General features: G+C 34.5%; 1 protein-coding gene across 1 annotated transcript in view; it reads left to right on the plus strand.

Annotated features, from left to right (window-relative positions):
* Positions 1-12,743, plus strand: part of LOC128556100 (fibropellin-1-like) — a 31,411-nt gene that overhangs the window by 2,683 nt on the left and 15,985 nt on the right. Inside the window, exons 4-6 of the mRNA XM_053540004.1 lie at positions 2,040-2,219; positions 6,124-6,243; positions 6,744-6,872. Coding sequence (XP_053395979.1) covers positions 2,040-2,219; positions 6,124-6,243; positions 6,744-6,872 — 429 coding nt within the window. The remainder of the gene's footprint in view (positions 1-2,039; positions 2,220-6,123; positions 6,244-6,743; positions 6,873-12,743) is intronic.

The raw sequence follows: 12,743 nt of genomic DNA on the forward strand, positions 1-12,743 counted from the left end.
CAGTGTACCACAAGATCTGTCCTAGGACCGAAAAACTACATCATGTACACAAAACCCGTTGGTTCAATCTGCAGAAGCCATGGACTGAATCATCACTTTTATGCCGATGACTCACAATTATACTTATCGTTTAAGCCAAAAAATATTTCCCACCACCACGAAGCCCTGTCTCGGATTGAAATCTGTCTCAACGACATAGTCTCTTGGATGCATCAGAACATGCTGAAGCTCAATACTGACAAAACTGAGGTCATTTTGTTTCACACAAATCACACAAAAATACCCGAAGATATCTGCGTGAAAGTAGGACACTCTCAGATTAATCCCTCAATTTGTGTGAAGAATCTCGGTGCTAGAATGGACTCAAACATGGTCATGACACAGCATGTTAACACTCTGTGTAGAGCTAGTTACGCACAACTTCGGCAAATTGGCCACATCAGGCAGTATATCACAGCTGATGCTACCAAGTCTCTTGTGAACTCTCTGGTTACATCGAAAGCAGACTACTGTAACTCGCTGCATTATGGAATTTCCAAAGACTCACTGCAAAATCTTCAATGTATACAAAATACAGCGGCCCGCATCATAACCAGGACTGCAAGATACGAACACATCATGTCGGTCTTGAAGAAGTTGCATTGGCTTCCGGTTCAGCACCGCAATGAGTTCAAAATCTTGACACTTACATACAAAGCCATGCACAATAAATCTCCTAAGTACATTGTCGATATGCTGGACATGTACAAGCCTCGTAGAGACTTAAGGTCGGCAAATGGCCTGGTGTCTTTGGTTGTACTGAGGTGTCGAACAGTAAAGTATGGTGACAGAAGTTTCAAGCATGCAGCTCCAAAGCTTTGGAATGCCCTCCCAGCAAGCATCAGAGATTCAAGCTCACTGTCCGCATTTAAAAATAATCTTTGAAAACGCATCTCTTTCACATATGTGATAGATAAATAACAAAATCTGAAATACTGTTGAAAATGGCGTTAAACCAAATCACATTCACATATGTTATAAATAAATAACAAAATCTGAAATATTGTTGAAAATGGCGTTAAACAAAAAACCATGAAAGGTTTGTTTTGTGTTTAGAAAGGGATTGGTCCCGTAATGTAATTTAACGTTGAACATAATTTATGGATGATCTTGTTTTAATTACTATTCATTTCAATCTTTTACCGATATATTTTCATGTATGTATGTGTATGTATCTGTTCTTTATGTTTTTGTAAAGCACTTTTAAACGTACATATTTTGTATGAAAAGAGTGCTATATAAGTTAGGTATAATAATAATAAAAAAATATCTTTGATAACGTGTTAGAATCGAAATAATATATCTCATTTAGTGATTTGCTCTTGAATATATCGTTGTTTCTCGTTCAGATGCGTATTATTATCTCCTTCGCATCTGAGCTCCAAACAATGATTTATTCAGCGACAAATCACTAAATGAAATATATTATTTCTTAAGTATATCTACAACAAATTATTGAAATGCAGTAAAATATAAAAATGACTTAAAGTATACATCTTAATAGGTAAAAAGACTTTACCAATAGGTGATTATAAGTGCAAAATATGTAGATGACAACAACTATAATACCAATATCAGAAAACTATATAAGAAAGTTGAAAGTTTGAATGAATAGTTTTACTACAATGATATGATATTTTGTTTTTCCCAGAAAAGTTACAGGTAATAGCAAAAATGAAAACTAATGATCATTGACAATACAGTGCATTTAGCTGTGTATACCATGGCATTTAGACTAATAATTGTTTATTCAAAGAACGTAGACGGTTGACATTTTTTTATATGAATTGAGCTTTTTTGGAACTAATATAGGTAATAAGGTAGAATTGATCATTTATTTCAAAGCTGAAGTACATAATGTGTAAAATGCATTTACTAGTAAGACAAATAACTTCTTAAAACAGATTTTTAAAGACTGTATTCAGTTAGTAAATATATAATGTATAAAGATTCGTTTCAGAATAATTTGAATACTATCAATCAACATTTTCCCACTGCAGTTCTAACCCAAATATAGATGTTGAGACCACAAGTGAATTGAAAAACATCATAACCATTGGACCAGTTACTAAGTCGCCGATTCTCCCAGGAATTTCTACCATGTATTCGACAGATGTTACTATAAACGGATCAGTGAACAGTACAAAGTTACAGTATTTTTGTGTTCATGCATCAGTTGGGTAATTGGACTATAATAACATTATATCAATGTCTGTCATAGTGGTAATGTTTTTTTTCAATATAATTTACCACATATGTTTTAGCTATAGTATCGAGCGTGGACAGAAATATAATCATAGTATCTGAAATATCAACTTACATTTTATGTTAGCATTTTGTTAAAAAATAGAACTGCTGCATTAATTTAAAGACTGTTAACTTTACCACAATATCTATGTTATTGAGTGCAAAAGGAGCATGATAATACCTATCTATCATTACCTTACCTTGTCCTAAGATAGCCAGCTGAACTACTATAATCATGCTATAATAGGCAACCAACCGAGCTGTTATGATCGTGCTATAATAGGCGACCTACCGAGCTATTATGATTGTCTACAGTAGGCGACCAACCGAACTATTATGATCGTGCTACAGAAGGCGGCCAACTGAGCGATAATGATCGTGTTATAGTAGGCGACTAACCGAGCGATTATGATCGGCTATAGTAAGCGACCAACCGAGCTATTGTGATTGGTTATAGTAAGCGACCAACTGATCTGTTACGATCATGTAATAGTAGGCGACCAACCGAGTTATTATGATCGTGTTATAGTAGGCGACAAACCGAGCTATTACGATCTTGTTATAGTATGCAACTAACCGAGCTATTATGATCGTGTTATAGTAGGCGACCAACCGAGCTATTATGATTGTGTTATAGTAGGCGACCAACCGAGCTATTATGATCGTGTTATAGTAAGCGACCAACCGAGCTATTATGATCGTGTTATAGTAGGCGACCAACCCAGCTATTATGATCGTCTTATAGTATGCGACCAACCGAGCTATTATGATCGTGTTATAGTAGGCGACCAACCGAGCTATTATGATCGTGTTATAGTAGGCGACCAACCGAGCTACTATGATCGTGTAATAGAAGGCGACCAAACGAACTATTATGACCGTGCCACAGAAGGCGGCCAACCGGGCTATATTGATCGTGTTATAGTATGCGACCAACCGAACTATTATGATCGTGCTACAGAAGGCGGCCAACCGAGCTATAATGATCGTGTTATAGTAGGCGACTAACCGAGCGATTATGATCGGCTATAGTAAGCGACCAACCGAGCTATTATGATTGGCTATAGTAAGCGACCAACTGACCTATTACGATCATGTTATAGTAGGCGACCAACCGAGTTGTTATGATCGTGTTATAGTAGGCGACCAACCGAGCTATTATGATCGTGTTATAGTAGGCGACCAACCGAGCTATTATGATCGTGTTATAGTAGGCGACCAACCGAGCTATTATGATCGTGTTATAGTAGGCGACCAACCGAGCTATTATGATCGTGTTATAGTAGGCGACCAACCGAGCTATTATGATCGTGTTATAGTAGGCGACCAACCGAGCTATTATGATCGTGTTATAGTAGGCGGCCAACCGAGCTTTTATGATCGTGTTATAGTAGGCGACCAACCGAGCTATTATGATCGTGTTATAGTAGGCGACCAACCGAGCTATTATGATCGTGTTATAGTATCGTGTTATAGTAGGCGACCAACCGAGCTATTATGATCGTGCTATAGTAGGCGACCATCCGGGCTATTATGATCGTGCTATAGTAGGCGACCAACCGAGCTATTATGATCGTGTTATAGTAGGCGACCAACCGGGCTATTATGATCGTGCTATAGTAGGCGACCAACCGAGCTATTATGATCGTGTTATAGTAGGCCACGACCAACCGAGCTATTATGATCGTGCTATAGTTGTCGTTCAGACTCATTTTTGTATTTCGTTTTTCCTTTTAACGCAAAACAAATCCTGACAATATTTCTTTTGATGATCCGTTTTATTGAGGTCCTTCATGCATGTGTAGACCTCCCATGTTTATTCTTCACTAAAATGATTCTGTAGTATTTTATGTCAAGGTAAGGTGAGCATGTCAAGGGTTTCCCGACCACATTGCTTTATTATTTCAGGACTTCAACATCATCAACGTGTTATGAGATAGTCATTGCTCCGAACCGTAAGTTTTTAATTACAAAAATAGACACTGATGTTGCTTAATGATTATGAAAGTTGTCGTCATTGAGTCTAACTCGTAATAAGGATGTCTCTTTGGCTTTCACCAATAAACTGTTGATGGTTTTCCTAAGTTTGAGCTAAATGTTATAAGAATGAAAATACAAACAACACATTTGCTCTTTGCACTTTATGTTAAATATTTTAACTATTATATTCATTTTGGCATACAGCGTTATATACGGTTAAGACTTGTAATGTAGATTTCATCTTTGTTGTGAGAGGCAATTTCAAAACACGTAAACTTTATTTTTTTTTGTATCCGGTAGTGTATTATTTGATTTTTCTTTCAATGTTAATAAAAACAGAACGAAATGTTTCCAAATTATTGGATATAATATACAACTGCGTGTCGCTTTGTCTTTGTTTGTTTAGCCGAAAATGACTCAACCACACTGGCATATTTACAACGAAATGTAAGTAAATCATATTACTATATTCAGGGTTACAAGTAGAAACTAACCATAAGCCCTCTTTACCAAAGGAAATCAATCTGTATATAGAGTGAAATTGTAGATTGAACATTGTGTGTCATAGAAAAGTAAGTTTTTTTTGTGACCTACCATATAGGATAACAAAGTCATGCATCTAACAGACATGAGATTGTTTTCTTTGATTCTCTTGTATTTCTATATATTTTTCTCAGACTTTATGAACTCTATGGGTTTTAAAATCGTCTAATAATTGACAAATTTCATCACAAAAGGCATTTATTGATTTTATCTTCACATATTTTCTTTTCAAAGTACCGACCTTTACAGTTATTATGCATATTTTTCGTGCTTAGAGGCGAAAAGTACATGGTCTGCATGAGATACTACGTACATAGCCATCTAAACCTGTATTAAATCTTTAGCGGAGTGGTCTTCGTTTTTTCCAGATATTTTACCCTGGATCTCTTTATTTTAGCTCAAATGACTATTTTTCAGAAACTAATATTTTGAATATTTTCCAGACTGTGTACTTCGATGCAGTTAGCTAAATATACATCTAAAATAAATAGCCCCTACTTGAAGTTTGTATTTTTATTCCCAGTGCCTATTACAAAGATATATGCAATTCTTAAGTTTTCATATTTTTTAAAGGCGTTACATTTCGAATCAGAAATAAGATACGCATAGATACCACTTTTGGTTGTGAGTTTGTGAGTCAGTGTTGTAATATTTTCTGGTTCTTTGGGATCATGGAGTTCATACAATAAATGTGTAATAGAATTCCGTTTATGCCTGTGCTAGGGGGCGTGACAGGTGTTGCTCTCACGAATAGACTCGATGAAACCGAGTCTGCTATTATTCTGCTTGTTTACATTCTATGCTTCCAAAGGATTTTGTTACTGATTTTACAAATGAAATATCAAAACGGAAAAAAGTATCTGTACTGGATGTTCTAATGTGTCATTTTCCTGTTCATTTGGTTTGAATATTTCAGGCAAAAGTAAAATTTGTTCAACCGACTTTAAAAGACCGAAGCATAATATTATGTAAAGCTGGGAAGAAATGTTACGTTTTAATGTACACCTCATTTGCGTCAAGCCGGTTTGTATGCTTCTGTGTTGATTTGATGAAATTAATATGTTATTGATCAACAATGGACCGTTTTAAATTGATTTTATCTTGAAGTGTTTTTTTTTCAATCTGTATTTTCAAGCTTTTTTCGTAATTAAAAATGATCTATTGCAGAGTTACACGGACATATGCGTGATTTTATCATTTATGCTTTATATTTATAAATATAAGGGAAAAAAACAATTTAAACTGTTCAGAAAGATAATCAAAGTCTTTAATATCTAATGTATAAAAATGAATCAAAATGGCTTTTTCTTGTAGGCCTTCCTGTAGTTGGTCATCCACTAATACTTCGGGCAGTTTTACAGGGTGTGATAAGGATGACAAGGATAATGATGAAGCGGACCCCGACAGCAGCACAAAATCTACTGACCCTTGTTGGTAACTATTTAATATAGTCGTTGTTGTCGAAATTTGTGATTGATTTCTGGTAAGAAACTCAATGCTATTTGTTAGCATGAAAATACAAAGTACATATATTCTTTTTACAAACCTTCAGAAGTAAAAACATTCGGTATATATCGGGCGATATCATAACCATCTACAAGCACAAAAAAACAGAACTAATATCATATTTGTTACGAAACCGTAGTAATATTCAGAATGATGATTAATTATTTCATCACCGATTATGAGTATAATTTTGTAAAATGACCAGCTCTCATTTCTCCCCACTCAAGGCTCCCGTTCAACCTTAAAGTTACAGTGATTGTTGTAATTCTTTCTCTTACATTTCCTTATGTATCATAATGTTGTTTCTTGATAAATACCATGCACATTAACCCTTTCTATCATTAGAAAGTCAGTTTGATTTTTGTATATCTATAAAAGAAGAAATAAAACGAATTTGTTGTTTCATAATGCTTATCTTGTATTTGAAGTGAAGATGTAATTTCTTCGAGTGCCGATGTGACTGTATACCATGCACATCCACGCGGACCTAGTTGTGTAACGGAAGCATCATTCATATTTGCAAGTGCTGGGGAGAAGGATATATGTTTCCAGTCAGCGTATGTATACCACCATAATTATATATGCATAAATAAATATTAAAATAACTAATCTCACTCTAATACACACAGGTCAAATTAAAATGAAAATTGTATATTGGCAGATCATTTTAACTTTTTGGGTGAAAATAATTCCGTCATAAACATTACGTCGTGGAAAAAATGAATTGTAAGGAAACGAAACACAGAAAAAAGTCTTTATATCAAAATATCAAGGCACATCTTTTGAGATATTGCATTGGAATTCTGAAGTAACGTGTAATACATATCGTGGCAGTTATTTGGACCAAGTGTTGTGTTGTTCTTGTACTGGTATACTACAACATACGTGTTTGCTTTGAACATCAAAAAAATATATTTTAAGCTAGTAGGTTAGGGTTAGTATTTTGCCATCTTTGTCAAATAATCTCTGGTTTATAATTCAGAACAATTCCTAACCAAATTTATACATATATATATTTCAAAACAAACTCGTCCCAAGTAAATTGAATGAAATGAAGTAAATTGGGACTGAATACAAAGCATACATGTCCTGGTCCGAGAGCTTACGGACCTTTTTTGCAACAATTGAGGCCAAAAGAAATTTATACATTTTTGGAAACAATATTTCATATTCTCTATGAAAACCCATTTCTTAAGTGTCAAAGCCGTGCCTATCTATATGTTTTTCACTTATGTTTGTGATAGGGGAGGTAAAACTCACTTGTAAAAATATTAGGGGGAGGGTAAGGTTTACGTCTACTAGTCTTTTCACTGTTTAATTACAGTAACTATTTGATTGTCAGTAATTGTATATATGTCAAACAATGACAGCAATAAAGCATTCATACAAATGAAATGAAGGGCAAACTTGATATTCAAGGTCAAAGGTCAAACGTATGTGAAAATCACAAAAATTGGCATATCTGAAATTTATTTTTATTCTTAGAATAAAGTTTGTTATCATAAGTCACTCATCAGTATCCATGTAATGTGTATATATCAGCAAAAACCAGAAATATAAATATTATTGCAAAAAAAGTCAATGTCAGCCTTGATAATTGAAGGTCAATGTTCATTTTCATGCGAAAAAGTTAAAACTGTTACCTTTACTTTTTCTAATCTTTTTAATATGTCTTCACATTATCAATCGCTGAAGTTAATTCGTTTAAATGTTTGTATGTCAGGCAAAGTCAGCAGTGCAGATGTAACCCCAAAACCGCCTAGGGTAAAGCTAATATCAAAGGTCAAATGTCAAATTTATGGGAAAAATTGCATAGATAGCTCCCTGTTTGAAAAAATTACAGATACCTCTTTTATTAGTTGTAATTACTCGTGATTTAGTTTAATGTATATATGTCCCACGATGTCAGTAATAAAATATAGTCTGGAATGAGTCAAGTTCAAATTTGATATTAAGGGTCAAAGGTCATTTTCAAGTACATGAATGAAAAAATAGCTCTTTAACTTTTCTCTTTGTTGGTAATTCCTTGTTGATATTAGTCAATGATATCAGTTCCTTTTAATGTATAAATGTTAGGCAATGTCTGGTATGCACATATAATTTCAAAACATTCAAGGTCAACCATAATATCAAAGGTTAAAGGTCCAAAAAGTGAGTGAAATGTTGCAATTATATCACCTACTAGTATTTGTAATGATTATTATTGCTTAAAAGTATTTGTTTTGTCATTTTAGTAACTGATCGTTATTCGTTTTACTGTATTTATGTAAGATGATGTCATGAAAGAGAAAATAAGTCATCGTCAAACCTGGTATTAAAGGTCAGGGGTCATTTTTGCATAAAAGATCAAAATGTAGTATACTTACTCATTACTATGTTCAAAAATAGCTTGTTGTTATAAATCACTTTTAGCAGTTTATTATAATGTATACATGTCAAGCAAGGTCTGCAATGTAGGCCTTAAGCCAAAGCCAAACTTGTTATCAAAGGTCAAGGGTCAAATTTGTGTAAAAATAAGCAAAAACAGCATTTTTGCAATGATTTTTCTTTATTATTTTATGGTATTTTTGTCAAAGCTAGTAATTGATCATTATTCATTTTAAAGTATATATAACAGATGAAATCATTCTTTCTTAATAATGGAAAAAATAGTCAAGGTCAAACCTGACATTAAAGGTCAAAGATGAGGGTCTTCAAGAAACTCGCCAGTATGAAAAAACTGACTTGAACAAGTTGGGGAGCCAATAGAAAGATCCTACGGCAAGCGTATAGACCAATAGCAGAGTACGAATCCACCTCATGGGTAACCGCTTCCTAAACCAGTAAAGGTAAATAGGACAAGGCTCAAACTTCAGGCCTGAGGATGATTCTCTGAGCAATGAAAACGACTCCAATGAAAGAAATGGAAAAGACAACCAACCTTCAGCCATTAGAGACAAGACGAGAGTACAAAAGCCCTTGTGCAGGCAGAGAAGGCAAAGAGACTACCATCACATCCACTCAACTGAGAACTCGAGAGCAGAACCAAAAACGGACTGAAACGAGTCTCAACCATATCGTTAAAGAACTACAAAAAGGGAAAGCAACAGCACTGGACGCAGAGGCAGAGCCGCTTGTACCCGATCATTGGGTTCCTAGACATTGTGCTTCGAAGATCTGATTGGAAGTGCCAGGAGTAGAAGAAAAAGGAAAACAGCATCAGGCTCACCAATAATCTCTAAAGCTAGAAATGATCAGTGACCGCTATCCAGAACACTTTTGGATCCAAGCATATACTAAAAAATCAATGGGAAAAGCAGTTCAGAATGCTCGGAGTTGTGCCTACATCAAATTTCCAGAGAGCTCCACTCTCACACTCTATTATCCAGTCTGCAAGAGATGCTCCAGCTTCAAAGCCGAGATGCAAGCTCTTACATCGGCCACACTACAACTGTATGAGCGAGGAGAAAAGGGACAGAATATTGTTTTCCTAACAGACTCCAAGTCAACTCTTCAGGCTCGCTCAGCAGGTCCATCAGACATCGTAACGAGACAGCTGCTAAAAATCATCAATCTCCCGTCTGAGAGCAACAGTGTAACATTTCAGTGGATTCCTGAACATATTGGCATAGCCGGGCATGAAGCTGCAGACAAACTTGCAAAGAACGCAACCAAGTAAATTCAGCCTCAACCTCCAATTTCATACTGACTCTACTGAAGAACAGCTTTGCGTCAGACCGGATGAACATAAATGGAGGCTACCTGCCTAATCATGACAGTATGACAAGCTAATCAGGCACAACCAAACAACTACCCTCCGTCTGCGCACTGGACACTGTGGCCTGAGAAAACATATGAAGAAGCTGGGTGTTGCGGGGACAGCTAAATGTCAGTGCGGATTAGAGGAACAAACACCATTCCACATCCTGCAGAGCTGTTCCTATCTGGAAGAAGCACGCCAGAAAGTCTTGCCCACATACATCTCATTTGAGACCAAGCTGCGGGGAGATCCCAGCGACCTGCAGAATACCGGGCATTTCATTGCCGCATCTAATACTAAAATATAAAATGGCCATAAGAAGATGAAACGCAGTAAGTAAGTAAGTAAAAGTTAACATTTAAATGAATTAACATGAAAACGACAAGATTGTTTTACAAAGAAATAAACTAACAGTGCAAGCTTTTGATTTTTTACCCGAAAATGAACTTTAGCCTTTAACATCAGGGCTGATCTATAAACTTATGGCTGATGATATCTTCATTGTTGACATTGACCCATATATATATTAATATATTGCAAAAAGTTTGACATTTTACCTAAGCTTTACACCATTCACTGTTTTTGAAATTTGATCTGCATTGTTGATATTGCATGCAATTATACATAAGAAAAATTATTTTCAAAGAAGAAATTACAAGTTGATTTTTAACGAAGAAAGAAAATAAATATGATGTATTTTGAATTTTTTATATAAAAATGTCCATTGACCTTTAATGTCAGGTTTCACCTTGACCATTTTTTCAATATTATTTCAACAGTGATATTGTCTGTTATAGATATTTTAAAATGAATAATAATCAGTTTAACTAGTGACAAAAGTACCCTAAAACAATAAAGAAAAATCATTGCAAAAATGCTGCTTTTTGCGAATTTTTACACAAATTTGACCTTTGACCTTTAATAATAGGTTTGCCTCTGACTTACTGGGATAAGAACTACATTACTGGCCTTGCTTGACATGTATACAATAAAGTAAATTGGTAACAATGAATAATAACAACAAGCCAGTTTTGAACAAAGCAAGGAGTTAGTATGCTGCAATTTGTGCTCTTTATGCAAAAATGACCACTAACCTTCACCCAGGTTTGACCTTGACATATTTTCTCTTCCATGACATCGTCTGCCATATATATAAACAGTAAAATGAACAACGATCAGTTACTAAAATGACAAAACAAATGTTTTTGAACAATAATAATCATTACAAACAGGTAATACTATTGCAACATTTTACTCACTTTTTGGACCTTTGACCTTTGATATTATGTTTGACCTTGGATGTTTTGAAATTGTTTTGAATTGCATACCAGACATTGCCTAATATTTATACATTAAAATGAACTGATATCATTGACTAATACCGACAAGATATTATCAACAAAGAGAAAAGTTAAAGAGCTATTTTTTCATTCTTTTACTTGAAAATGACCTTTGACCCTTAATATCACATTTAAACTTAACTAATTCCAGCCTACATTAATTTTTATTACTGAAATTGTGGGACATGTATACATTAAACTTAATCACGAGTAATTACTAATAATAAAAAAAGATATCTGTTATTTTTCAAACAGGAAGCTATTTATGCATTTTTTTCACACAAGTTTGACCTTTGACCTTTGATATTAGCTTTACCCTTGGCGGTTTCGGGTTACATCTGCACTGCTGACTTTGTCTGACATACAAACATTTAAAACGAATTAACTTCGACGGCTAATAATGTGAAGACATATTAAACAGATAAGAAAAGGTAAAGGTAACAGTTTTCACTTTTTCGCATGAAACTGAACTTTGACCATCAATTATCAAGACTGACCTTGACTTTTTGCAATAATATTTGTATTTCTGATTTTTGCTGATACATGTATATAAACATTACATAGGTAAAGATGTGTGCCTTACGATAACAAACTTTTTTATAAGAACAAAAATAAATTTCAAGTATGTCATTTTTGTGATTTTCACATAAATTTGACCTTTGACCTTGAATATCAAGTTAGCCCTTCATTCCATTTTGATGAATTTCTTATTGCTGTCATTGTTTGACAAATATACATTTACTGACAATCAAATAGTTACTGTAATTAAACAGTGAAAAAACTGGTAGACGTAAACTTTACCCTACCCTCTAATATTTTTACAAGTGAGTTTTACTTCCCCTATCACAAACATAAGTGAACAAAATATAGATAGGCACGGCTTTGACACGAAGTCTTAAGAAATTGGTTTTCGTGGAGGATATGAAATATGGTTTCCAAAAATGTATAAACTTCTTTTGGCCTCAATTGTTGCAATAAAAGTCCGTGAGCTCTCGGACCATACGTATCTTACAGTCAGAAACAAGAAGAAAAAAACATTCAAAGGTGATTCGTAAACCAAGACGTGTTTACAGTGTTTGTAAAACGGACATAAATAATATTCCTTACCAGAATGTATTATTTATTCAAACCGTCCGTTAGTTATTAATTATTACAGGAAGGATATGAATGGTAATATAACTTTATTTATTTCCAAATGAATACCTTTATGGTGAGACGACAAAACCTTAGGAATTATCCGAAATTGGGACGGCTTACTTAGCTATTGTAACGAAGTGTTAATATCATAATTCACTAATTTGTGCTAAACTGAACCACCATTATTATCAAAATACAAATTTCAAGAAACT

Source organism: Mercenaria mercenaria, chromosome 4 (assembly GCF_021730395.1).
Source record: "Mercenaria mercenaria strain notata chromosome 4, MADL_Memer_1, whole genome shotgun sequence".
NCBI classification, from domain to species: domain Eukaryota; kingdom Metazoa; phylum Mollusca; class Bivalvia; order Venerida; family Veneridae; genus Mercenaria; species Mercenaria mercenaria.